Here is a 26,461-nt window from a genome sequence, read left to right as displayed (position 1 = left end):
CGAAGCTGAGGTAAGTACTGGCCAGCCCCTCTATTCTTTGTTAGTATTTGTTTCACATCGTTATATGAGATTTTCCATTAATCATTTAAACTCATTGGTTCATTAGTTTATTGATGGCACACTGAATGAACACAAATATCAAACATATTTGGGACAGGAAGTACTGGTACTACGGCAGGATTTTGCCAAGGACATTCGGCAACATATGTGGCTCCAGCGCCATGGTTGCCTCGCCCATTACACAACTAAAGCATGGCAGGTATTAGATCGTTTTTACCCTGGTTAGTTGATCGGCAGAGGTGACCCCATTAATTGGCCTGCTAGGTTGCCAGATTTGATGTTGCTGGACTTCTTTCTGTATGGACATTTAAAAGATAAGGAGTACTAGCACATGCCAACAGGCCGTGAACACATGGTCGACCACATCAGAAATTCCCGTGCTGACATTCTCGCAGATATGCTTTTGTCCTGGGTATGGTCATTTGAAAAGCAGATCAGGATCACTATGTGTATACTAAAGTTGGTGGAACTGCATCTGAATACTTACACTACTTGGGAAAGTAGAGTAGCATTTGCCTCGAGTCATGGCCACAGTGGGACGTCGAGTAGCCCCTATCTAATTTCAACAGAATACAGGACATTCTGCTATCTCATACTAATAACCTATCCGACAGTGCCCTTCTACAAAATTGAAACTGATGCTGCCAAAAAATATTTTGTTTTTACAGGAATTATGTACTTCCTAAATATGATTATAAACATCATTCTGTATACATACCTCATTTCTATCTATTTCATCCTGTAATGCAATTGTCTCCTCATGTAACTTCTCTGTTCAGGAAAGAATTCAAGTAAATTAGTAACAGATACTTGATTTAAAACATTTTTTCCTGGTAAATAATACTGTCTGTATAGCTTACCCACATAAGACTGCTTTTCTTTGTTCAGTTTTAGGCCCTGAGATTCTAAGTCCCGAATGATGGATTCTCCCATTCGCGAATTCTCCCATGTTCTGAAACATTATAGTTAGATAATTTTCCATTGTATTAAAATAAAATAAGTGAAATACTATTTGTGCATATTTCAACATACCTCATGCTGTATTCTGCTGATAATAAAATTTAACAGAAAATTACATTACTGCGATGTGCTAAAAATTTAGAATAAAAATTTGGGATTAAATGTACAAAATTCATAGAAGCAAAATACTACACTTACATACGAGCTGCCTCTTGCAAACTTTGAATCCATCGTTCTTGGTCAAACTGAGTTTCTGCTGCCAATATTACTGGGCCCTGAGGAACAGTGGCATCTCAGTGAAACAGAATGACTTGATGCACACATCTATTTACAAAATCAGAGCTACAATCATAGATATCACTTAAACAAATTAATTTCATTTATAGGTACTGCAGATGATAAAATAATACATACTGAAACATTTCTTACTCAAATGGGAATAAAACACTGTTGTACAAACTTCAATGCTAAACCAAAGTATTGCTTTTAAAAAAGAAAAAAGAAAAAAAAAAGAAAAGAAAGAAATAAAGACCTACAGAGACTGTATGCACATAGCTCATGTACAGCGCTACACAACTGAAAATGAATTAACAACTGAGCAGGCAAGATCTATGGTACACATATCATTGAAATTACCGAACATTTGTGACAAACATTCATCCATAGCTATGAAGAGAAGAAGGAAGGATGAAAAGGGTTTAGCACCCTGTTGACAATGAGGTCATTGGAAGCAAAGCGCAAATTCAGACTGGGGAAGAAACAAGTCTCATTCTTTTGAAAGGTCCATAATGGCATTTGCCCGAGTGACCGAGGGAAATCAAAGAAAATTTATATTTGCATTGACGGACAGGTGCTGATTAGTTGCATTGGAAACACAGGGGAGAGGGGGGAGGGGCAATTACTAATTCTAATTTCCATTGGACAATTGCAGTAGGGTCAAAAAAGCAGTAATTATTGAGACTATTCTGTAGACATACAAGGTTCGCAGCTGAGAGAAACAGTCAACAAAAAGAAGGTGCCTTTCCAGTACAGTTAGTGGCAGAAGACTTTTAATTGTGACTGTTGTACGGGAAAAAGAAAATGGGATGTGCAAATGGTAAAGGGCGAGAAGCACAAAACTAGAAAAATGACATAACCTACTACATGAGATAAGAGATGAAGTGCCTCATCCACTTGCAGAAAAAACACAAGAGATTGGAAGTAGGTGAAAAGTAGTATGAAACTTAACGATAGAAGGGAGAACTGTGACTCTTGATTAGATTCTATAATGGTTTGATAAGCTCTGATTTAATAAAGATGTACAGTACATTAACAGGGAACTGAACAGGTTAATGTCAACAATGATGTGGAAAGGGGAGGAGCTCAATTTGGGGTTGCCATAGGTTGTGCTATTGGGAGGTGAGATGGAATACACCTCAATGACATTAGAGGAGTCTTGAACGTTCATGTTAAAATTCCTGTGATTACTTGTGTAGAAGGAGTACTGGGGGAGGGGGATTTGTTTTTCTTTTGTAGATTAATAGATTAATTTTTTTATTCAGGTAACATTTAAGTAACTAAAGTTCTGTGTAACGTAAAAACGAGGCAAATAAAGGCACCCCAATAAATGTTGAGATGATATGTATCCACGAGTGGTTGTTTGTACAGATAAGTTTGGGAAGCAGAGGAAAAGGATAGAGGGAGTGGCGAAGGGGGCAGGGGAATATGTTCATCACTGTGAGTGTGTATAAAAGTACTGGGAGGGAGGGAGGGAGGGAGGGAGGGAGGGGGGCGGGAGAGAGGGCGGGAGTATGACGACTCACAGTAGCAGAGGGCAAAATAAGGATTAAATGTAGCTTAGCAATACTAATCAAGTTTTATGTATGACACACGCGAGACAGATAATTCCCCTTCTTCTCCTTCAAATGGACTGCAGAAAAATGTTCAAACTGAAATTTATTTGTTAGACTGTAAGGATAATGGCACAGCCTCACTGACACATAATGAAATTCAAAGTGTTTTCAGTGACTATGCAGACTCCCAACACTTTCAGTGTGGGTCACAGTTCACAAGATACAGTAGTATTGTCATTAACAAAAGTAAGCTACATTCAGTTCTTGTGAGATTTCCTTCAGCATTACACCACCAGCAACATTTTTGTGCACACTCAAGCTCTGGAGTCTTTGGTAGAGTAGCTTCTGAAAAAAACAATAGGCGCCCAGCAATTTCCAATGTATAGGACATATGACCTGCTTGCTCATGGCTCCCACTCTGTTTTATGATGAAATTTCTAGACCCTCTGTATATCCCTACATACCTGCCACTAGCACCACACACTGCAGTAGGCCTTTCCAGCAACCATGGCACCAAATTTCAGTTTATATTTGAATGACTGTTATGGCCACTGCTAAACCCACATTTATAATAAACATTAGCAAGCTCCACAGTACCAACAGATATCTGATTGTCAAAAATACATAAAATTTTACATGTTGTTCTTGCTTTAATATTCATCCCATGCCTTCAGATTTTTCAGTTCAGCATAGGTCTTTAAATTACAGTTGACTAAGACCGAACATCTGACTACAATTTACACTAATTTCATATCATTTTACTTTTCATTTTCTTCCCGTATTACTGCATGTTTATCAGCCTTTTTTATTTATCAGACTTCATCCTATTTCTACTTTATTTTTCACCTACAAAACATCTGTTGTTTAACTTTATGTGCTTTCAAGAAAATGTGGAATTATTTTGATTCTATCAATTTCACTCTTCTTGAAACCAATTAACACTTACATTTATGAAGCTGTCACTACCAATTTTGATGATATATTCCTGGCCGACGTCAGATGATGGTTGAATTATACATCCTCCAATTGGTAACACACCCTTTGGATGAATGTTGAAGTAGCCTCTTTTGTCAAAGGACTTCTTTTCATTTTCTGAGTAATAGAGCAGGAATCCTTCTTTCACCATAAAAAATCTGCAACGATAATATATTATTTGAAAGTTAATGAGTAATATGTACACTGGTAACAAAAACAACAATTCCTCATCTGTGGTCAGTAGCAATCTATCCTTTCCATATTGTTGTTAACAATGAAACACTATTTCATTAGAAGCGTAGGGAGGATTAGCTAAAAACAGAAACAATAACAATCTGAAAGGGGTGGGCAAGGGGAAGGTACTGTGTAGCATGAGTGAAGGGAGAGAAGAGTGCTGTCTGGCAGAGCATGCACAGACTAGGGTGCATTGCAAGACTGCCAAAGATGCAGTGCAGTGTCGGCAGGCTGTGAGGCAGGGATGTGGGGTGGGAGAAATAGGGAGCAGAAAATGAGAGGAGCAGGGAAGGAGGAAGATGGGTGGGTGCATTGGCAGAGGGCAACAAACAAAGAAGGTGAAGTGATGTGAATAGGGGCGAGTAATAGGAAAACCTAAGAAAAAAGATAGGTTGCTACTCACTGTAAAACACAACGAAGAGACTGTTACACATTTAGCTTTCCATTCTGTATGACCAAATTGAGGAGCAAATCTCCAAGGTCAGTCAAGGAATGTGTCAGTACATGAAATTACAACATAAAAGTAATAATAGATAAAAATAAAATGTTTATGAACCCGAAAAAAGTCAACCCATAAGTTTAAGTAAACGCAATCAACAATACAACAAGAATCAGCTTAATTTTTCAAGGAACACCTTGACAGAATAAAAGGAGTGCCCCATGAGGAAACTCTTCAGTTTCGATTTGGAAGCGCGTGGGTTACTTCTAAGATTTTTGAATTCGATTGGTAGCTTACTGAAAATAGTTGCAACAGTATGCTGCACACCTTTCAGCACAAGAGTTAAGGAAGTCCAATCCAAATGCAGGTTTGATTTCTGCAGAGTATAATATCGTTAACAAGAAATGGCAGTAAGGACTATATATATATTGAGAGGCCAATGTCAAAATACCCAGACTCACGAATAGGGGTCGACACGAGGTTCGTGAATTTACACCACTTATAGCCCGAACCACCTGCTTCTGAGCCAAAACTACCCTTTCAGAATGGGAAGAGTTACCCCAAATAGTATAATACCATACGACATAAGCGAATGAAAATAAGCAAAGTAGACTAATTCTCATATCAAACAAACGCTCATTTCAGATACTGTTCGAATAGTAAAGATGGCAGCATTAAGTCTTGAAAAAGATCCTGAATGTGGGCTTTCCACGACAGTTTACTATCTATCTGAACACGGAGAAATTTTAACTGTTCAGTTTCACTAATCATATGCCCATTCTGTGAAATTAAAATGTCAGGTTTTGTTACAATGTGTGTTAGAAATTGTAAAAACTGTCTTACTGTGATTTAGTGTTAGTTTATTTTCTACAAGCCATGAAGTTGGGTCATGAACTGCACTATTTGAAACCGAGCCAATTTGCACGCTCATCCTTTACTGCAAAACTAGTGTCATTAGCAAACAGAAATATTTTAGAGTTACTCGTAATACTAGAGGGCATATCATTTATATAGATAAGGAACAGGAGTGACCCCAACACTGATCCCTGGAGCACCCCTACTTGACAGTACCCCACTCAGACCCCACATCACAACTGTTATCAACATCATGAGTAATGACCTTTTGCTGCCTGTTGCTAAAGTAAGAGGTGAATCAATTGTGAGCTACTCCCCATATTCCATGATGGTCCAACTTCTGGAGCAATACTTTGTGATCAATACAATCAAACGTCTTGGTTAAATCCTTAGTAAAATAAAAAAATATGCCTAGCATTCGAAACCTTTTGTTTAACCCATCCAGTACCTCACAGAGAAAAGAGAATATAGCATTTTCAGTTGTTAAACAACTTCTAACACTGAACTGTACATTTGATAGAAAATCGCCATCTTCAGAAAAGGAAACAAACACTCGAGCAAGCACAGCAATGCACACATGACTGCCATCTCTGGCAGCTCAGACAGGAATGCAACTGTCACATTGAATGGAAGTGGTAGCCTGTAAGGGATAGGGAAGGGATAGCAAGGTGGGGGTGTGGGTAAGCAGAGTGCTGCCTGCCAGCACATGCAGGGACTAGGAGGCACGAGAAGACTACCAACAGGTGCGGCATTGGGAGGCTGTGGGGCAGGAAGACCGAAGAGTGGAAAAGGAGCGGAGCAGGGAATGGGAAGGCAGGTGCGTGCTGTGGCAGAGGGCAGCAAACAAAGAGGGTGAGAGGACATGAGCAGGGAGGAAGCGATAGGACAAAGAAGGCAGAAAATGTTGGGTGGAGGGTGTGCAGACAGTGGGATACGTAGGTTGAATCACGAATAATTTAGGGAGCAGAGAATGTGTAGCAAGGGTAACTTCATCTACCATTTCAGAAAAGTTGGAGATGGAAGAGAGAAATGAGATGCCCAGGTTGTGACATGCCATTGAACTCAAGCATGTTATGTTCAGCTGCATGTTGTGACACAGGGTGATCAACTTCGCTCTTTGTCGCAGTTCAGCGGTGACCATCCGTGCTGGTGGACAGCTGGTTGGTAGTCATACCTTTTAAAAAGGTCATGCAATGATTGTGGCAGACATGGTATATGATATATAACACGGCTGTTTTCAGAGCCAGGACATACAACGTGGCTGCTTTCACAGCCATGTCAGAAACCAGCTCTGCCACAGTCATTGTGCAGTTTTGTATATCGGTATGACTAACTACCAGCTGACCACTAGTAGGAACAGCCACCACCAGACCTAGCCTCCATCTATGGTAAAGTAATATTCCCACAGCCTTCAACTAACAGTTTGGGCCCCTTAATTTACTGCTTCCAGATCATATTTATCACACTACTCTCAAAAGGCACATAAAGCATTAAAAAAAAAATAAGGATCCCAATCAGCAGCTTTGTATTGTCATCTGGTCAATAAAGAACATTTGTATGGTGATAATTAAAATTTTAATCTTCAACCAGATAGAGAGACAATAAATGTATAGTTCCCAGCAGAAATGAATTTTACAGGAAATGGGATGTCACACAAATGCTAATTTCACAATCATACAGTTTATTTACCTGGTCATATAGAGTAAACATAAAAAAACTGCTTACAAATTAAGTAACAGAGTGAACAAGTACTTGTGGTCTAAAGCGATACAATGGGACAAGAGAAAAATGAAAATCAACAACAGTGAACTGTTTAAAACATACAAGATTCAGAAACCTGAAAAGTTTGGGGTGGTACAGTGAGCAGATGAGAAATAAGAAAAACAGGCACATGAGATGGAACAAGGCAAAAAAGAAGTAAAAGGATTAAGATGAGTCCCAAAATATTTATGAGAAGATGATATAAGAATAAACAATTAAGAAATGATAGCACTATGATAGAAACAATAATATGTGGAAGGGCTGTAGTGAGGCTAGATGGGTGGTAACAACAAAACCCGTGTTTTATAGCAAGCTACCTCCTGCAAAGTTTTGAGATAATGGTGACAAAAATAAGAGTGAAAATTTACTGTGTATACATACACACAGTGGTAAAGTCGTGGCTAATAGTGCTCTGGTATGGACTTCCATGCATTATATGAACACAGGGCATAAACTGTGCTCATGTACACTAATCTAGGATGAAAGCTTACTATTGATATGCCAAAATTAATATCTAAATGACACTTAATACCACTGGTAACACACACGTGATGTTTACATCTGACTTTCCCCTTAATGAAATAAGTGTTACAAACTGCACAGCAGAAATAAATAGCATTAAAATTATGGGTAAGCTAACTTGAAAAATGCAACTCTCTCAGAAAAAATTACATTCCAGTCCAATGAAGTTCTTTCAGGGTTAACCAAGCCGAACAGACATTACGTGGTCAAAAGTATCCAAACAACCCCAAAAACATATGTTTTTCACATTAGGTGCAGTGTGCTGCCACATACTCCCAGGTACTTCATATCAGCAACTTCAGTATTCATTAGACATCATGAGAGAGCAGAATGGGGTGCTCCGCAGAACTCACAGACTTCGAATGTGGTCAGACGATTGGGTGTCACTTGTGTCATATGTCTGTATGCGAGATTTCCATACACCTAAACATTCCTAGGTCCAATGTTTCCGATGTGATAGTGAAATGGAAATGTGAAGGGACATGTACAGCACAAAGGCGTACAGGCCGACCTCGTTTATTGACTGACAGAGACCGCCGACAGTTGAAGAGGGTCGTAACGTGCAATAGGTAGGCATCCATCCAGATCATCACACAGAAATTTCAAACTGCATCAGGATCCACTGCAAGTACTATGACAGTTAGGTGGGAGGTGAAATAACTTGGATTTCATGGTCGAGAATCTGCTCATACACCACACGTCACGACAGTAAATGCCAAACGACATCTCGCTTGGTGTAAGAAGCGTATACATTGGATGACTGAACAGTGGAAAAACATTGTGTAGAATGACGAATCACAGTACACAACACGACAATCCGATGGCAGGGTGTGGTATGGCAAATGCCTGGCGAACGTCATCTGCCAGCGTGTGTAGTGCCAACAATGAAATTCAGAGGCAGTGGTGTTATGGTGTGGTCATGTTTTTCATGGAGGGGGGTTGCACCCCTTGTTGTTTATTGTGGCACTGTCATGACACAAGCGTACATTGATGCTTTAAGCTCCTTCTTGCTTCCCACCATTGAAGAGCAATTTGGGGATGGCGATTACATCTTTGAACACGGTCAAGCACCTGTTCATAATGCACAGCCTGTGGTGGAGTGGTTACACGACAATAACATCCCTGTAATGAACTGGCCTGCACAGAGTCGTGTCTGGCCTCACTGACCGACATCGATACCTCTCCTTGGTGCAGCGCTCTGTGAAGAATGGACTGCCATTCCCCAAGAAATCTTCCAGCATCTGCTTGAACGTATACCTGCAAGAGTGGAAGCTGTCATCAAGGCTAAGGGTGGGCCAACACCACATTGAATTACACCATTACCAATGGAGGGCACCATGAACTTTTAAGTTATTTTCAGCGAGGTGTCCAGGAACTTTTGATCACACAGCATACCAATTCACTGAAAAATTTGTTTTATGAACATGGTCTTATTCTGGTAAATAATCTATTACAAAGCCTACAATCATAAATATGCTCCATCCACTGTCCCTTAAGAGTCACAGCATTCAAAATTTACAAGTATATCTTTGATTAAAAACGAAAAATATGCAACAACTACTTTCAGAACACCCAAAAAGCTTTATCACAAAAGAATTTGTTAAATTGCGAATAAATGTGTAATAAAATTTTAACTTAATAAAGTAACTGATGCACTGGGATGTTTCAGAGGGAAGAAAGGACCTTTGTTGAAAAATAATTATGTAAAACTAATTGGGACACAAAAAGAAAGAACTGGATCAATTTTATTTATTGTTCCCGTTTTTTAATTATAGGTATCCTTTTAACCTAAGATGTAATATTTATCCTATTAAAATACCCTACGCAAATAATATTTCCATGAGCAAGAGGAAGTTTTAAAAAGCTCTGATAAGATTGGCCATTTCTGTGTCTCGTGGCAGTGCAATGCATTTATGAGAAAAGGAGGACAATAGCAAACGTTGCAAAATACGTTATCCTCAGTATGAAATGGTTGGGCTCATTCCAACCAATGTTTCACTGAACTTCCTACATACGAAACAATCCAGTTTTCATTCAATATCTCGTTAACTTTCAAGTACGGAGGTAAAGGACATGCAAAAGGTTGATAGCAACCAATGGAAAACCCAGTACGAAATGCTCATACGAATTTCAGGCACCTCAAATGAGAACTGAGGTAACATGTTCAGGGAGATTGTACAACAGCTGCAAAAATCTGGTTAAGTCATCTTAAATCTCACGCCACTGGTAAAGTTTTTCACACAGCTGAATGCTGGAACAAGTAAAATGTAAATGTACACATTGTGTCTGGATTTCGAATGTCAGTTGTAACTTAAAGCTTATAAATTTTTCATTCACTATTGTGTTTCAGGTTTCCCTAAATTAATAAATGTATAAATCTACCATGTACATAAGTTACGAACAATTGCTAATTTCTATTTGTAACAAAAAGACGTACTGCACTGATCTAAAGTTTCTAGAATATATAAAAACATACAGAAAAATATACCGGAAGGTAACAGCAAAAGCAAAGCAACTATTTAATGACTGTCTAATCAGGAAGTCTGATTAGAAATCTAAAACTATATGGAAAATAGTAAAAAATGAAACTGGAAGAATTCGTGATAATGAAGAAATAACACTCAAAAACAATGAAACCCACAACACAGAGAAAAATAAAGTAACAGCTTACATTAATGACCACTTTTTAAATGTACCACACACACTAAATTTCAAAGAACAAAAAAAAAAAGTAGAGGCTCCATGGGCTGGCTGTAACATGAACATTCCCGCAACAAATGAACAAGAAGTAATTAGGAAGATTAGGAGCCTGAAGCCTAAAATGGCAGCAGGTGCAGATGAAGTACCTGTTATAATAATGGCTGCTGTGCAGACTGTAAAACCTATAGCTCACATTGCAGATATACCATTTCATGAAGGTGTTGTTTCCTCAGCAGGTAAAGGACTCAAAAGCAATACCACTCTTTAACAATGGAGCCAGAAATAAAATAGAAAACTACAATCCTACATCACTTCTCTCTTGCTTCCTCCAAAACATTTGAGAAACTAATGAAATTAAGAGTCACTAGTTACCTCAACAAAAATAAACTTTGGAATTGCAATCAACATGATTTTCATGCAAAACACAGGACAGAAAGTGAAGTCACAGACAACATCCCAAAAACTATTAAAAAATTTGGAAAATGACACAAGTGGAATAGGAATTAATTTAGATATGAATAAAGCAGTTGATACTGTCTGTCACGAAATCCTCCTTGATAAGTTGGAAGAGTAGGTATTACAGGAACAACAAAAATGTGGTTTCTATCTTATCTCAAGAACAGATCTCAGGTTGTAGAGCTCACCACGGTTAGCTTGAATCAAAAAATAAGGCTAGTTTCAGAAGCAAAAGAAGTAGCCATAGGTGTCCGACAGGGAAGCAGCTTAGGCCCCACTACTGTTTCTTATTTATGTGATGATTAGCATTCACCACTTAATAAAGCCGAGCTTGTATTATTTGCTACTGATACAAACCTATTAGTGAGTGACATTAAACGCTCATTACATATTACTTGAAACAACACCTTGAAAAGTACTGAGATTTGGTTCTGTGCAAAAAAGCATTCACTGAATGCAAAGAAAACACACTACCTACCATTTGTACAAACAATTCGGGATGTGGAGATTATTCTAGAATTGGATGATAGTTAAATAGTAAGCGTGCAGTTTGCGTTTCCACATGGATGAAGCTTTAAATTGGAAAAATCAAGTTAGATATGTTGCCTTGAGAATTATTGCAAATGTTCGAACTTCTGAGGGACAAGAATGTCATACTCTGGATACTTTCATTCTGTTGCTTTATATGGGATATCTTTCTGGGCCAGCTCAAAATCTAATTTAAAATAAATTTTTACCCTACAAAAACCGGAATGTTCAAATAATTACAAACAGCAATGCACAAGCTCACTGCAGGCCACTGTTTCAGAAATTAGAAAGTCTATCGCTATTCGTATTCAGGCGTGTACTTGTAACCAAGGCGCGCCTCAACAATTATAAAAATTCAGATTAGGACTTAAAAAAAAAACACTTACTTGAAAAATGTTGCTATTGAGTAAATGAGTTTTATGAAGATAAAGGTAAAAAAATTGGAAACTAATCATCACAATAAATGTAATTGGCTTGTTTGTTATAAGTTTTGAGATATCCTCCTTTTGTTGATGTATTGCTTCAAAACTCCAACGTTTTAGTCTACCTGTAATTATTAATGATGATTAAAATTTACATCATCTTGAAATACAAGGTAAATTTACTGTTGATTTAATGTAATCTCATTTCTGTAATAGACCAGGAAATTAATCGCCACAAAAGAGGGAGTACAATCATGTTAACTGCTGTGAGAAGTTCTGTATTTATTATGTTGCAGTTTAAAGGACTTTAGCCTATTATCTATAGTTTACGTTAAATGAATTATCTCTGTAATAATGATTAATTTAATCTGATTTATCTTTCGCAAAACGTAGATTTACGGTTTTATTTTTGTATGCAATTCAGTTCTGTACTGCATTGTTAACCTATTTCTATTTGTGACGAGTCCAATATCGTTTGTACGATGGAATGTATGCTAAATAAATACATATTAGATATCCCATCTATTGTATAATAGAATCCACTTAGGTCAGCTGCGGCCTACATTGTTTTATAAAAACTTAAACCTTGTTTCACGCACAGCAACAAGTTCAACAGTGTCGTGTATTCCTTTCATTTTACCTTTTGTTCCATTTGTTGGAATGGGGAGAAAAAGATTTTTTTAACAAAATTCCACTCAACTGTACTTTGGTTACTATGTTAAACGGCTCATCAGCATCGATCATTTTCGATCATACGCATCGTAAAGCATACTTTCTGCAGCTCATGACATCATTTGACGTATACAGACTTTACGCTCCGTTCCCGGAAGTCGATAACCGGAAAGTTAACATCGTTCCTACACACATCGTATGCATCCGCCGATGGAGTTTTCTCCTATGCAATAAGATATTCTACACTCTGAAAATAAACAAGTTGTTCTAGTGAATTAAGCCACAAAAAATTGTTTTATTATAAAAATATGCAACACGCTGCGGAATTTCTGATTATATATTGTGAAAGTTAATAAATACACTAGAACTATTTCTTCAGTCCTACGCGGAAGGAGACATTTTGAGAATTATTCAGCATTATGACGTCACGGGAATTCCATTGTGTAGGTATACGTATGACAGAAGAGAATTGCGAATCAGTACTGTTCGGGAATTGCGTTGTGATGGTATGGAGAAGATGAGGTACGTCTAAATATTATCTAAGTAGCGGTAGGCATTGCGTTACAGAGTAGAGACATGGAAAAAAAAAACCTGGGTGGTCAGACAGAAGAGTTTGTGAAATTCTTTACTTAACTTGAAAGAGCAGCATTGAAGGTGGAGAACAAAGATAACAAGCGATTTTATCATTCATGCTAGCGGGACTAGAAACAGGGCTGTAGTAGAAACAGCAGGCACGGCATGGACTAGATGCCCAAAAGTTGCAAGTTTAAATGGATGGAAAGGAGCACTCCAAACGTGGACGTGTTAAAATGGGACTGTCATACGTGCGGAAATCACGGAAGCTTTAACAATTTCATATCAGTCGAAAGACCATATTGCTTTAAAGATAATCCTCGTGTGCTGTGCGTGTAAATTAACATGCAGTTTTTTTTTTTTTTTTTCAGTCCATCGTGAAATCTGTCATGGCGTCTGGAGGCTGCGAATGTGAGAACTTGGGCGACAGCGGGGGAGAACTGATAGTACCAGAGAACTGATAGTTGGAAACAACGCTTTGGTTTGTAAATTTCTCGATGTAATTTTATGCTGTTGAATTACTGTTCTTGATTCGTGCTGAATTGTCTTTACGTTCCACGAATATTGCTTGTTCTATTGTAACTTTCCATTGTGTTGTAAAATAAAATGAAAAATATTGTTTTGCTTCTTTATTTGATCCTATGATTCCTCTCTTCGTATAATGTGTGTATTCATGTACAGACGTCATGGGGAAAGGAGTCTTAAAGGGTTTCGAATGCCACTTCGTCTCATCGGCCGTTGTGAAGAATGTGACGTAGTATTTGTAAGTGATCATTATATATAGAGCGCTATGATTTAAGTGTATTATGACATCCTTACAAACTGCATTTGTACATGTAGTTTTCGTGATTTATATAGATCATATTGCCAAGTCTTTTTACTACTTTCTTACCCGCCGAACAAATGTATCACGTTTGCTGTATTTGGCAGGAGTCTGGAAGTGCTTAAGGAGACTGGACTCCTGAAATATCTGGTGGTTCGTCAGAAGTACGTGCGCACTCATTATCAGGTACAAGGATTTTGCATATGTTGATTCCTTTTTATATTCTACTTAACGAAATTTTTGTTTTCTGCTTAAACAGTGGGTAGAAACAGATGACAGGATGCCGATGGACAATTTGATATTTTCAAGTAACTGGATTATTAGATTTTATCATTTTGCTCGCTAAGTGAATTTGAATTGTTTTATCAAGTCGCGACTCTCCAAGTTTTTCACTTCATATTAGTTTAATGGTGTGGTAATATGACGTCTTGCGTGCATTGTCGTTGTTGGTGTAAGAAATTCTATCAGTATTTTGAAGTGTGACCTAATGCGTTTAGTTTATTTTTTGGTGCAAGATTGTGCAATATGTTTTTGTTTTCTTTTTCCTGTATACATCACCCATTTGGTTTTTTAGCATTTGTTGCTAAATGGTGTCAGGTGTATTCTTTGGGTTCTCATCACTATAAGCAGCTCTGTTAGGTATTTTGTTTCCACAGTTCAGTATCGTGTTGACATTTTGATAGAATAGGTGCTTTTCCACCCTTAATTTCTTTTCATTAGAAGCAAATCTGTTGTTCCTAAAAGTGCCTCTTATGCAATGAATGTGCTGTATCTGAGATCCAGCAGAAAATTGGGAATTGTAGTATAACTTTTTCATTTTGTACCTGAAGCTAAGATTTTCTCCTTGCTCAGTACAAGTCTTCACACATTTGTAACAGTTTCATACCATGCATTTTATTTATAATTACTAGCTTGTCCAAATAGTTTAGTTGGTCTGCTGTAAGTGGAAATGAAGTGTTGTGTTTGTATGTAAAACATGTCTGGGGGGGGGGGGGGGAGGAGTTTGGGTTATCTGCTACAGTTACTGGCCTGTATGGCTAGCCCCCAAATACTATTGGCTGCTGTCTAGTTGCTGACAAGAGCTAAATGTAGTGTTGTTTAGGCATTCCACTTTCAACAAGTGAACAGACTATTGCACACAATGCTCGGAATCGGAGCTCCCTAACTTGGATGGGCACATCTGTGCAGATAAGTACATCTGAATACTTTTGCCTTTTACTGTTTGGTGCCTGGTCACCATTCACAACCTAACAATTTAATATGTGTTATGAAGTGACTGCTGTGCTAGACTGGTAAGCATGTGCAGTGCATGATAGAAGTGAGATTCTCATCTCCACCTTGGCTACTCATGTTTAGGGACCTTGCAGTCCACTTCTGAATTTGTTCGGAACACTGAACATACATTTGAGGATTTTTTGCCATTTAGTCTGTCTTGTGCCTTGTTTAAAAGTTTCTATTTTGTAGACTACTTGGAGATGTTTTTTCTTTAATTTAGTTTGTGGTTAAAATTTTTCTTCTGACAGTTTAGTTAACAGCTGAGGTTTCACAGTAGGTTAACTGCATATACTGTTGTTCATTGCTGTTCATGTGCATTTAGGACCAGTATAGCATGCAGCAAGATGTTATGCAGTACTGATCTACGTGGCCCAGCTTAAGATGTTGAGGAGCTCCCTAAAACTGTTGATAGTGCAGTAGTTACTTGGATGCAGGCAATATCCAGTGAAGGTAAAGTACATTATAAAGCTGCATTTTTTGATGATCCAGTATGAACTTATAAAAGTATTTTTATTGATTTCATGGCCAGAGAACAGTAAATTCTGGAAGCAGTGGATAATATTTGAAGTCTCCGTTGTCATTTGTGTGCGATAAACTGTCTGCAGAAAATCTGGAATCAACATTGCTATATACTGCAGAGAGTAGTTGGATCTTGAGCAAAATTTTGGCGAGACAAGATGGTAAACATATGAAGAAATTAATCCATTTGGTGACTTCACATATACCCATTGTATCTTCTGTTTGCAAAGGCATTCACTTTGCAATATTTCTTGAGTCAATTCTAGTGCATAAATCTTGCAAAAGAATGTCTCGTAGCACATGTAACGCGTTGTAAGACTGACCCAACACTTCCTTGATATTGAATGAGCATGAACTTTTTAAAAGTTTGACTTATAGTGATCGGGTTATCAGAATTAGATGTATTCTCTACCTTACACAGGTTACTTTCTTCCCTACAATACGGAAAGAAGTAAAAATGAAACATTGAATATTTGAAAGAAAAGATGTCTTCGCTACCTTATTTTGTCAGACCTGCAGCTGTTGACATGTTTGGTAAGTCAATGTACATATAGTGTGAACACTTTTTAGTGTGCTTCAACAAATTAAATGTATGGAGCTACAAATTGGAACAATATTACCACTTAAACGTACTTAGTTAATAGATATCCACAAAAAAATTAAACTTGTAGATCTTCTTTGTGAACATACAGTGGTGGGCCTATACAGAGGAAGGATTAAATGTATGCTTAAATAACTATGAGCAGTACTAGTATTTTGTCTGGACTTCCTGCCAAATATCCAAAACAAAAGGTGCTCTTTTACGCAGCATCCAAGATTTAGATACACTGTATTTCATTAGTGCTTAGTGGTACACTATCTGATTACACTGCAAGTTGAGGTGGTACTCTGTGCCAATCACTGAACAAAGGGTTAGCTCCATGTAAGTTGGGCATTAGTGTGTTGGAGATAAGGTGTCACCTTTTTACTATCCAGTCAGTAAGTACAAGTGCCTTACCCTTTTTTGCATGGACAAAACATTGCTGTGTTTTATGAGGGAGGGGCAGACTAAATTGAGCTATATAGAAGTAAGCCAACATCTGTACTTGTTTTTGGTTGTCATGGTTCCTTAATTTAGAAGTGATGAGCATTCCTTTGATCACTATAAATGCAGATTGTGCACTGGCAGTGAAACACAGCCAGGATTGCCTATGTTGTGTGCTGTGAAAGAGGTAAGTGCCATGTAAGAATAAGTAACAAAGCACTATTTGTATCTGAAAAATTGAAAACCATCAGATTAGGCTGTAAAACAATATTTTTGATGAGCTAGTGCCCATTGCAAATTATTACATTTTTGCACGTCATACAACAAAACAGACTATCAGATTGTTTTTAGCAATCTGTTCATTTTGTGAGAGTATAGTAATTGTGTTGTACAGATGTTTAACTGGTGACATTCTCATTAGTCATTACTTTAAAGTGTTTACTCACAAAACTTCCTTAAGACAGAAATTAAATTTACCAAACCATGCATATACTTTGATGGGCATACCTCGTTTAGAATGTACACAAAAATTGAACCAATGCATTGAGAACTTCTCTGGTTAGTAAGTCCCCTTTCATAGTATTTGGTGAATACAATAACCTGTTCAGCCCCTCCTGTTTGCTTGATATCCTTCCTGAGATCTTGAGTGATTGCTTGGAAGCCATTGTGATGTAAAATGTCAGTGTAATGAACCACATAACATTTGGGGAAACGCTGCTTGACATTTAAGTGGTGGCACTGTTTGAATTAGATTTCTCTATGGTAAGGAAAAGGTGGAGATAATGTTAAATTGTAAAGAATTTTTGATTGTATACTACTGGCAACTGTCATCATCCTGCGAGATCTTAATACAAATTCTTGATTGATTTGTCTGCAAATTCAAATGCTTTACAAACTTTGTAATAGTTTGCATGGTTGAAGCAGGCTTGTAAGTAAACTGGTGTTCGAAATGAGTCTGTATTTGGTTTGAAATTGGGGGAGGGAGAGTGAAGACATATAGTATAGAGCCTGTAATGAATTTGGAGAAGTTATTGCTACCTTTATCTGCTTAGGCATAGTCCATATCAATTCAGACAGGCTAGGATAAAATCATGCCTTCCTCATATGTTATTGAATTTAGCATATGTTAAAATGGACTAAATAAGGAACTTTTTTTTCCTCCCAAAATAAATCTGCTCTGAGATAAGCCCTCCAAATCTGATGCTGCATGTGCCACGAAGAAGTAAATTTTGGAAAATTTTAAAATGGCATATATCTGCTACAGTTCTAGATATTTTGTTGGTTTTTATTTGAAAGTTAATTGCTTTACAATTTTAAAAAATCCTCCATTTGGACTTCTAAGTTCTTTTACTGCAGTGTTTGGAGCTTTTATAAATTATGGGATTTTTTTTGTAAATGCCAATCCATAAAACTTTTCCTTCCTTCCTTCCTTCCTTCCTTCCTTCCTTCCTTCCTTCCTTCCTTCCTTCATTCCTCCATCATCCTCCTTTCTGTTGATTGGTACCATAGGAGAGCTTCCACTTTTAGGTTGAACAGGTTTTACAAAAAATTGAAATTCTTGTCATACTTAAAACCTGTTTTATCATCACATAACAGGCTCATAAAAATCAAAACCTAGCCTTATTTAACACAATTTTAATTTTGAGAGATGAGTAAGAGCCTCATTTTTTAAGTGGTTCCAAAATGTATGAACGGTCCAAAGACCGTTTCAATTTATACAACTTCTGTGATTCAGTTTTGTACTGAAATTAGCCATAAAGTTGTTCCATTGCTTCAGCATCTTCCTTTGATATACACTGATGCCTTGTTGTTGAACCTATGTGAACTGAAGCACTCATAATCTTCAAAACATGGTGAACAGGAAGTGAGCACTGACGGTGTTTCTGTGCTTCAGCTGGAAGCCTATATCCAGCAACTGGTCCATGTGGTAGCTTAAAATTCACTTCAATTTTGTTTAGTTCATAATTGGTGTCCATAATCTCTGCAATCTACCAGTCATGTCATGCACATGCACCACGAGCATCCTCCTCCTAAGATTTTGAATATTATCCTGGTGTTGGCTGAATGAATGAAATTTCTTTTTTCTTGCTCTTTGAAGTGGGTGCAATATGAGTTAGCCTGTCCATGTCCAATAATGTCCCCCCCCCCCCCCCCAGTTCCTTTCACATGAGTAGTTTGGACCTTTCTTCTGCTGACGGTGTTCTTCGATTTCCTCTTTGGACAAAAGAATGAGGGCTGTGGGTGTGTAGGATTTCATGACTCTCATAAAAATCCTCGGCATTCTTAATCACAGCTGTATTTGGTCAGGAAAAGATTGTTCTGTAGCATGCATTCAGCAGGCCACTTACATCATGAAAAGGCCTCTTCCTGTGACCAGTAGCACTGTATGCCCAGTCAGTTGCCACCAGTGACTTACTCAATGCAAACATCTGGTAACAATTTTTAAAATCTGGGAGCACCCTATCAAAAATAATGATCTTCTCTGCTCCTGTTTGCAGTTTAATTTTGTGCATGGTTAGCAAGACTAGCTGTCCTGTCCTGTGTCATTGCTTACAACTGCAAGACTTGTCTTGTGTTGAAAATGTCACTCCTGTAAAAATTGAAACCTTGTCATACCCTTGTACTTCTTGTAGGAAAGTTGCAGATCAGTTTTCAGCAAAATCACGGTGAAGCACTAAACTTAATTCTTCGGCCTGTACACTCTTTCACTTCTGCAGTGTGATGTTGCAAATTCTTCAGATGCTGGTGTCTTATTGCTTTCACTGACCATTTACCAATGAAACTGTTACCATTGTAATCATAAAGCAATAACCTTTCAAATAAAAAAACAGCATTTTAATTTTTTTTCGTGAAGTTTGCATCTTCAAAATGGTGTTTCCAGTGTCATCTTTGGAGGCATGTTATCTCGGGAGTATGAAGGTAATCTCCCACCACCACTCACACAGATTATGCCCTCAGTAAAAACACAGAATCATTGTGATAAATTTAAAAAAATGTACAATACACCTGGTGGCTAGCAGAAATAGGCTATTCTTTACATTCCTGCTCTGTTACAAATCAGTTGGAGTGGCCTAGATTTGACAATCACATTTGTTGGGTTTGCAACTGGTAACTACATTACCTTGCCATCTAATGTAAACCTTAGACAATGGTGCAGATCACAATTATATTGAAATTTCAGCTAAATCTGCCACATGTTGGTGTGTTGCCAATTACTGTGGAATGTAACTGTCTTTGACACATCCAAAAAGCCTGGCAGTGAGAGAAATTACACTGCACAAGAGCATTAACATAATTTTATGAGAAGTGTCTTTGAAACTGAAATGCCTGTGGGTCTAATGTCTTGTGTAGTAGGCAAAGTTCTCCCTCCCTAAGTCGCTGTTATAGGTTGCATACTTGTCTGCAGCAGGGTAGGTTACTGATCACATGCAATATAACTTGTCTGCAGAGGTAGTTCTAAGATTTAATGATCTAGGTGTAGAGTTGGTTTCAATCCACTCAAATCTCTTTCAGTAAATGACAATTGATGTATGGAGCTATCTGATGTGCATTGCTATGAATACTGCTTCATTACAGATGTTTGCTAGCAAAATACCGGTATGTGCTGGGATAGGCGCCAGTGAGTATTGCACTATTTTGTACAATTGAAGTTGTTGCGGTACATCTGATAAAGTATAATGGCACCAAATGAGTCATCCTCCCAGTAGACATAGAGTACTGTCTTGATGGATTCTAAGTAATTAATTATTCTACAGTAGACGAAATTTGAAACACATTTCTAGTTTATACATGTACATACTTTGGACATCTGTTTAGTTGTTGGTGACATTGGATATTCCCTCACAGTACAGGTGTTTTAAACTTAAGAGAAATTTATATTATAAAATATTTCCTATAAGGGCGTTCATTGTTTTGCGTTGCTCTTCAAAGAACATACACATAGAGTGAAATGGGCTGTGCTAAAGTTATGTACCCATGGAAGTAGAGGGCAATTCTCATCTTTTATAGTCAAATCAAGGTTGATAGCAACATTAATTAGTTTAACCCTTTAACTGCTCTGAAAGTGTTTACATGCACCACCAGCCCTTCTACCTGGTGTTCTGAACGTGGTTTCGCCAGTGTACAGTAGTTTAGGCAGACATTAATAATGTGATACTACTGGGGTCCTTTTTTATGGTTGGGTATGCTTCATATGTCATTCTTCCTCAGTGCGTTGTGGGTCTGTACACTAGCAGTTGTAGTCCGATCTGCACTATCTTTTATGATGTACAGGATAATTATAATTAGTTAAACTTTCAAACCCCTGTAGAAAAAACACAACTGGTCAGAATGATGTCAAGTTGCAATGGAGAATGAGGAAAATGTATGACAGAAGACAAATAAATAGTTATAAAATGTAGCAATTGATAGTGCTGTAAGCATCATAATTTAATAGTAGTCATCTACAAGTGTTAAATGAATCATACAACAATGACTGTACAGGCGTGGTACTGTTAGTTACGTAAGCCCATTCACCACAGCAAGGCCATGTCACGTCAGATGGGAATAATCGGTTTTTAACTGTCCAGAGGCCAGGAACCGCATAGAAATCATGAGTAAAATCAGATTATTAATTTCTTTGTGACTGGTGTAAAACATGTTCAATATACTGTCCAATGTCTTCTGCAACAAGTTGAAATTGAGAAGCAGATTGTTGGCACAACTGATCAGTGTTTCTGAGGTCATGCTCAGAATGTGTTTTGCGATGCATGCCTTCAATGCAGCTGAGTTTGCAATTGGAACACATCACATCATCATCTTTCTGATAGCTCCACAGCCAGAACTCTCACAGATTCAGATCAGGTGATAGGCAGGCTGTAGAGAAGTGGCAGCTGATAATTCTAGCGCTTCCAAAATGGCGCTTCAGCAGCTGCTTAGAAAAAAAACTATGGCCCTATGATAAATGATGCCATAAACCAGCACCATACAGTGACCTTTTCAGGATGAAGTGGTACTCGTTGATTTGCGTGTGGATTTTCCATTGCCCATATTTGATAATTCTGTGTACTGACATTTCCTGTCAGATGGAAGTGAGCTTCGTCTGTCAAGATCATCTTCCACAACCAGTCATTGTCCACTCCCATGCGTGCAAGAAATTCTAAAGCAAAGGTCAACAGGGAACAATTGTGCACATGCGTAATTCTGAATGGATAGCAAAGAAGAATGTTTCATAGGATTTCATGCTCATAGGCGTGTCCAATGTTCGGACAATTCTCAGTGCACTACACATTTGCACACCACCACTACTCATCTCCTCTTACATTGCTGTGGCCACTGATGTCGAATCAGTTCGTTTTGTCCCTCTACCAGGTTGCCCACTAAAAGACCCTATCTTTTCTAATTTACAGATAATTTTCTCCAGACCCATAGCATTCATCAGACCAACGCCCTTTTTTTCTTTTTTTTTTGTATAAAACTTTCAGCATCATTTGTGTGTTTCTTCTAAAGTAAGCATATGATCTTCTTTTGCCAGTTGGTGTAGTATTCTTGGTTAGCAGCCTCCCTTTGAGTGGAATGTGAAGTCACCTGTTTCATGAGTGGAAAAGTTCAGATGATCTCCATATCCTCCTTGTTCTGTATTAGTTTTGTACAGTATAAGTGCTTTTACAATCGCCACATCTAGTAGGAAGTGAATGCCACCGCTTATGAAAACTTCGATCACTTACACAACGTTCCTGAAGTTAACCAAAGTGATCTACACATCCTGTTTAAGTTGTTGTATGTTGCCATAACTCTTGGACAAGTAATATTGCTGGCAGTACCACCTTATTCTTCCTCGAGACAAATGTGGTGTAGGGTTGTCGAAAGTTGTCAGAATAGTGACAAGTGTGTTGTCCATCCATTTTATAGCTCCAATACCATGTTTACACTGGAACTGAAATCGAAATCTTCCTCTTTAGATAGTACATGTGTTTCATCATTGGAGGCAGACCTTTCTGATAAGCTCTGATTGTGCCTGTACAATAGATGCCATTGTTCAATAGCATTTGCATTAGATTCATAATGGTGAAAAACTTGTCAAATGCTACCGCATTGTTAACTACGTTTCAGGTCTTTGGTTAGGCTAATGACTACATGCTCTCACAGAGAATTTTCGTAGATCCATCGTCTGATTTTCCTGTGTATATATCAAATTTTGTGACGTAGCCTGTCTATCTGCTAAACGCTACAATTTGTATCCTTATTTGATTGGCTCCAAAGGCATGTACTGCTTCAGCGATGACAAGGAGTAGTGGAAGTATATGGCTTACGTATCGTGTTCAGAAAGATTATCAGGGGTCTGACGTCACAATGTTTATTACGGTTTGGATGCTTTCTTAGAGGACTCAGAGTATTATCATTTATGCGAATAGTTTCACATAACATTTCTGAAATGTTAGCATGACATAAGCTGTGATACATAAGACTGACATAAAGTAGGTTCTGAACTCAGGCAAAGCACCACTCTTGGGAACATGATACCCATTAAGATATTCACTCCAATCCACGCCTATAGTTCAACAACAGATAAGCTTGTCCTTTTGATCACCTCATTTAAGGTATGGCCATACTGCTGATTTCGAGTGACCTGCTCTGCATAGAGATTTGTCTGCTGAACCACATGCTCTAGCATCTCAGCTGTAAATAAGCCAATAAATAGAGTAGTCTTTCTCAGTGCCATTTTGTCAATGAGCGGTTGACAACTGGTTCTCGTTATTTACCCACTTCAAGGAATTCGATAACAGCAGTGTTATCTGACAATTCCTCCTCTGACGATGGCAGTGTTAACAGACAGTTCCTCCTGTGCCAATGGCTCTTCTGCACTTACGGTACCATCTCTAGAAGTTAAAACTTCTGTAGCACCTCGGAACCATTTACACTGTTATTCGTATCAGAGTCCTGTAAAGTGTCTAAATAGAATTAAACATCGTTAGCTATCACTGCCTATTTTCAGACTCCTCAGGATTGCTAGGCAGTGAAAACAGCAGCTCTAATGCTCCTCACACTGTATTCCTTTGTATACAGGTGATTCTTAAGCATTTTGATTAAAAAAAAAAAAAAAAAAAAAAAACAAGGAAAGAGAGAGAGAGAGAGAGAAAGAAATGTGAATGACAGTGACAAAAACCACTAAGATTCAAATTATTTTTATTAACAGTATTAAAGTTTACTTACCACAATGCGAAAACAATGCCAGAAACTTTCATCACACAGTAAAATTATCATCTAATGACAGACAGCAATAATGTATATTGCAGAAGTAAAGCAGTGTGTACCGACAACAGCACTGTTCATTTCTCTGCGATGGGGTGCGTGCATGTTTTCTCTTCAACAGGTATTTGGCACAAGGAACTCTGCCCATACTGAGAGACTTGAAGAGGTATCCAGTTTGTAAGTTTGCAACAGTAATAATACACTTATTTTTGAGAGTCTAGTTGCTTTCTTTGATGTAAGGTAATAGTCTAGATAGTTACCCTTGGTTGACGTGGGGACATTTAAATGTGGGATAAGCTGTTTGGTTCCTCTCGAGCAGGTACTGTGTGAAGAGTTGTGTACTGTGGCCTGTTAGGAATGGGTAACCAACTTTGGACAACTTGAAAGAGGAGTATTGTAGAGGGATTTAGAGCCAATCGTGAGGTAAGAGTTACATTGGCAACTTTGTGAGTATGTGGCTTTGTGTGTTTAATCAACGTCGCAGATGTGTGTTGTCACCGTGAGCATTAGTTCATGCGGTGACAGGCTATTAATTCTCTGGTTGCAGGAATATGCTGTAGTGTGTTAATAGATGTAAAGGATGCAAGTAGTAGCCCTCCTGAAAGCAATGTTAGTGAGCATGTAAATGGGTCATCAGGAAGCTAAAGGTGTGTACAAGGAGCAACTGTGAACCTGACATTTTTGCGGAGTACGACGTTGGATGTATTTGGCGGTATGAGGGAAGAATGTGAACAAACTTCCATTGCAGCATTTGACTTGAGGCAGGTTCGAGATTTTTTGAGAGCGCCACTAGTACAGTGCATATAACCGGACAGAGGTAACAATATAAGTTTATTTATTCATTGTGATTTTTAGTTTTGGAATTGCCAGTGAGGACTGGTTGTGGTTTTTCTGTTCTTAGGGGTGTTTGGACCTGTCACAGATTGCTGTGGCAGGTGAGAGCGTTTCATGATTTTCTAATTGCAGATGCTGTAAGAGAATTGGCCTTTGATTTCCAGGATTAACTGCATTTCGTAAAACGATTGTCTCCCAGGGAACATGTAAGCCTGTATAAATTTGTTATGCCAGTTTGATGTTATTGTGCAACTGCTATAGGTAATGCTCCAAACTTGCTAGATTTATATCATTAAAGTGATTTGGTTGGATATAGTGACTCCTTGCTATGCAGATGCAGCAGGGTGGGTGTGGGTGTTTGTGTGAGGTGTGTTGCAGGAGCAAGCAGGATTATGTTTTCTGCATGTCGGAACGTGAGACGGCAGGCGAAGGACGTGCGATAGGATGGCACCTGCTTTGTAGTAAGCTTACTCAGTCATTAATGTGTGCATCCACATATCTTCTGGTTACAGCCAAGTCATGTGATTGGGTGGAGTTAGAAGTAGTCTGCCCTTGTTACAGCGTATGGCATATGTGGCATTTTCTGATTGCAGGTTAGCCAAATAACTTAAGTAGCCTGGTGATTGTATATTGCACACTTTTGAGGCTCTGCGTGGGAGTCACAACAGGCACAGTATGTAATTATGTTTTGTAAAGGCAGTGGATAATACATAGTGGGTTGTGACACTCGCTAAGAGTGCCAAATGATTTGTGAAGCTAATTTTGAATTATGGGGAGTTTCTTTATTGATTGGTGAAATTGAGCACTGTTGATTTGTCTGCGATGGGGTGCGTCCATGTTTTCTCTTCAACAGGTATTGGCGCAAGGAACTCTGCCCATAGTGAGAGACTCTAAGAGGTATCCAGTTTGTAATTTTGCAACAGTAATAAAACACTTATTTTTGTGAGTCTAGTTGCTTGCTTTGATGTAAGGTAATAAATAGTCTAGACAGTTACCCTTGGTTGACGTGGGGGCATTTAAATGTGGGATAAGCTGTTTGGTTCCTCTCGAGCAGGTAGTGTGTGAAGAGTTGTGTACTGTGGCCTGTTAGGAATGGGTAACCAACTTTGGACAACTTGAAAGAGGAGTATTGTAGAGGGATTTAGAGCCAATCGTGAGGTAAGAGTTACATTGGCAACTTTGTGAGTATGTGGCTTTGTGTGTTTAATCAACGTCGCAGATGTGTGTTGTCACCGTGAGCATTAGTTCATGGGGTGACAGGCTATTAATTCTCTGGTTGCAGGAATGTGCTGTAGTGTGTTAATAGATGTAAAGGATGCAAGTAGTAGCCCTCCTGAAAGCAATGTTAGTGAGCATGTAAATGGGTCATCAGGAAGCTAAAGGTGTGTACAAGGAGCAACTGTGAACCTGACATTTTTGCGGAGTACGACGTTGGATGTATTTGGCGGTATGAGGGAAAAATGGGAACAAAGTTCCATTGCGGCATTTGACTTGAGGCAGGTTCGAGATTTTTCAGAGCGCCACTAGTACAGTGCATATAACTGGACAGAGGTAACAATAAAAGTTAATATATTTATTGTGATTTTTAGTTTTGGAATCGCCAGTGAGGACTGGTTGTGGTTTTTCTGTTCTTAGGGGTGTTTGGACCTGTCACAGATTACTGTGGCAGGTGAGAGCGTTTCATGATTTTCTAATTGCAGATGCTGTAAGAGAATTAGCCCTTGATTGCCAGAATTAACTGCATCCGTGGGTGGATTGTCTCCCAGC

The 26,461-nt window shown here is 38.4% G+C and overlaps 1 protein-coding gene and 1 long non-coding RNA gene across 8 annotated transcripts in view; one reads left to right on the top strand and one right to left on the bottom strand.

The window, feature by feature from the left end:
- LOC126352582 (pleckstrin homology domain-containing family D member 1-like) overlaps window positions 1-12,594 on the bottom strand; it is a 184,620-nt gene extending 172,026 nt beyond the window's left edge. Inside the window, exons 1-6 of one of the 3 annotated variants that reach the window (XM_050002700.1) lie at window positions 12,385-12,469; window positions 11,709-11,869; window positions 3,799-3,985; window positions 1,219-1,295; window positions 921-1,012; window positions 779-831 (exon numbers count right to left, since the gene is read on the bottom strand). In XM_050002700.1, the coding sequence (XP_049858657.1) occupies window positions 779-831; window positions 921-1,012; window positions 1,219-1,295; window positions 3,799-3,978 (402 nt within the window). In that variant the 5' untranslated portion in view covers window positions 3,979-3,985; window positions 11,709-11,869; window positions 12,385-12,469. Of the gene's footprint in view, window positions 1-778; window positions 832-920; window positions 1,013-1,218; window positions 1,296-3,798; window positions 3,986-11,151; window positions 11,184-11,708; window positions 11,870-12,384 lie in introns of those variants that run through there. The other 2 variants (XM_050002698.1, XM_050002699.1) reach the window with 2 other exon arrangements.
- A 222-nt stretch (window positions 12,595-12,816) lies between these two features.
- LOC126352618 (uncharacterized) overlaps window positions 12,817-26,461 on the top strand; it is a 133,343-nt gene continuing 119,698 nt past the window's right edge. Inside the window, exons 1-6 of one of the 5 annotated variants that reach the window (XR_007565190.1) lie at window positions 12,818-12,938; window positions 13,361-13,470; window positions 13,671-13,752; window positions 13,920-13,998; window positions 15,410-15,537; window positions 16,028-25,061. This is a non-coding gene — a long non-coding RNA (uncharacterized LOC126352618). Of the gene's footprint in view, window positions 12,939-13,360; window positions 25,062-26,461 lie in introns of all 5 variants that reach the window. The other 4 variants (XR_007565193.1, XR_007565191.1, XR_007565192.1 and 1 more) reach the window with 4 other exon arrangements.

The sequence above is a fragment of the Schistocerca gregaria genome, chromosome 1, assembly GCF_023897955.1.
Source record: "Schistocerca gregaria isolate iqSchGreg1 chromosome 1, iqSchGreg1.2, whole genome shotgun sequence".
NCBI lineage: Eukaryota > Metazoa > Arthropoda > Insecta > Orthoptera > Acrididae > Schistocerca > Schistocerca gregaria.
The sequence above is the reverse complement of the archived record's forward strand: the minus strand, read 5'-3'. Positions and strand labels throughout refer to the sequence as shown.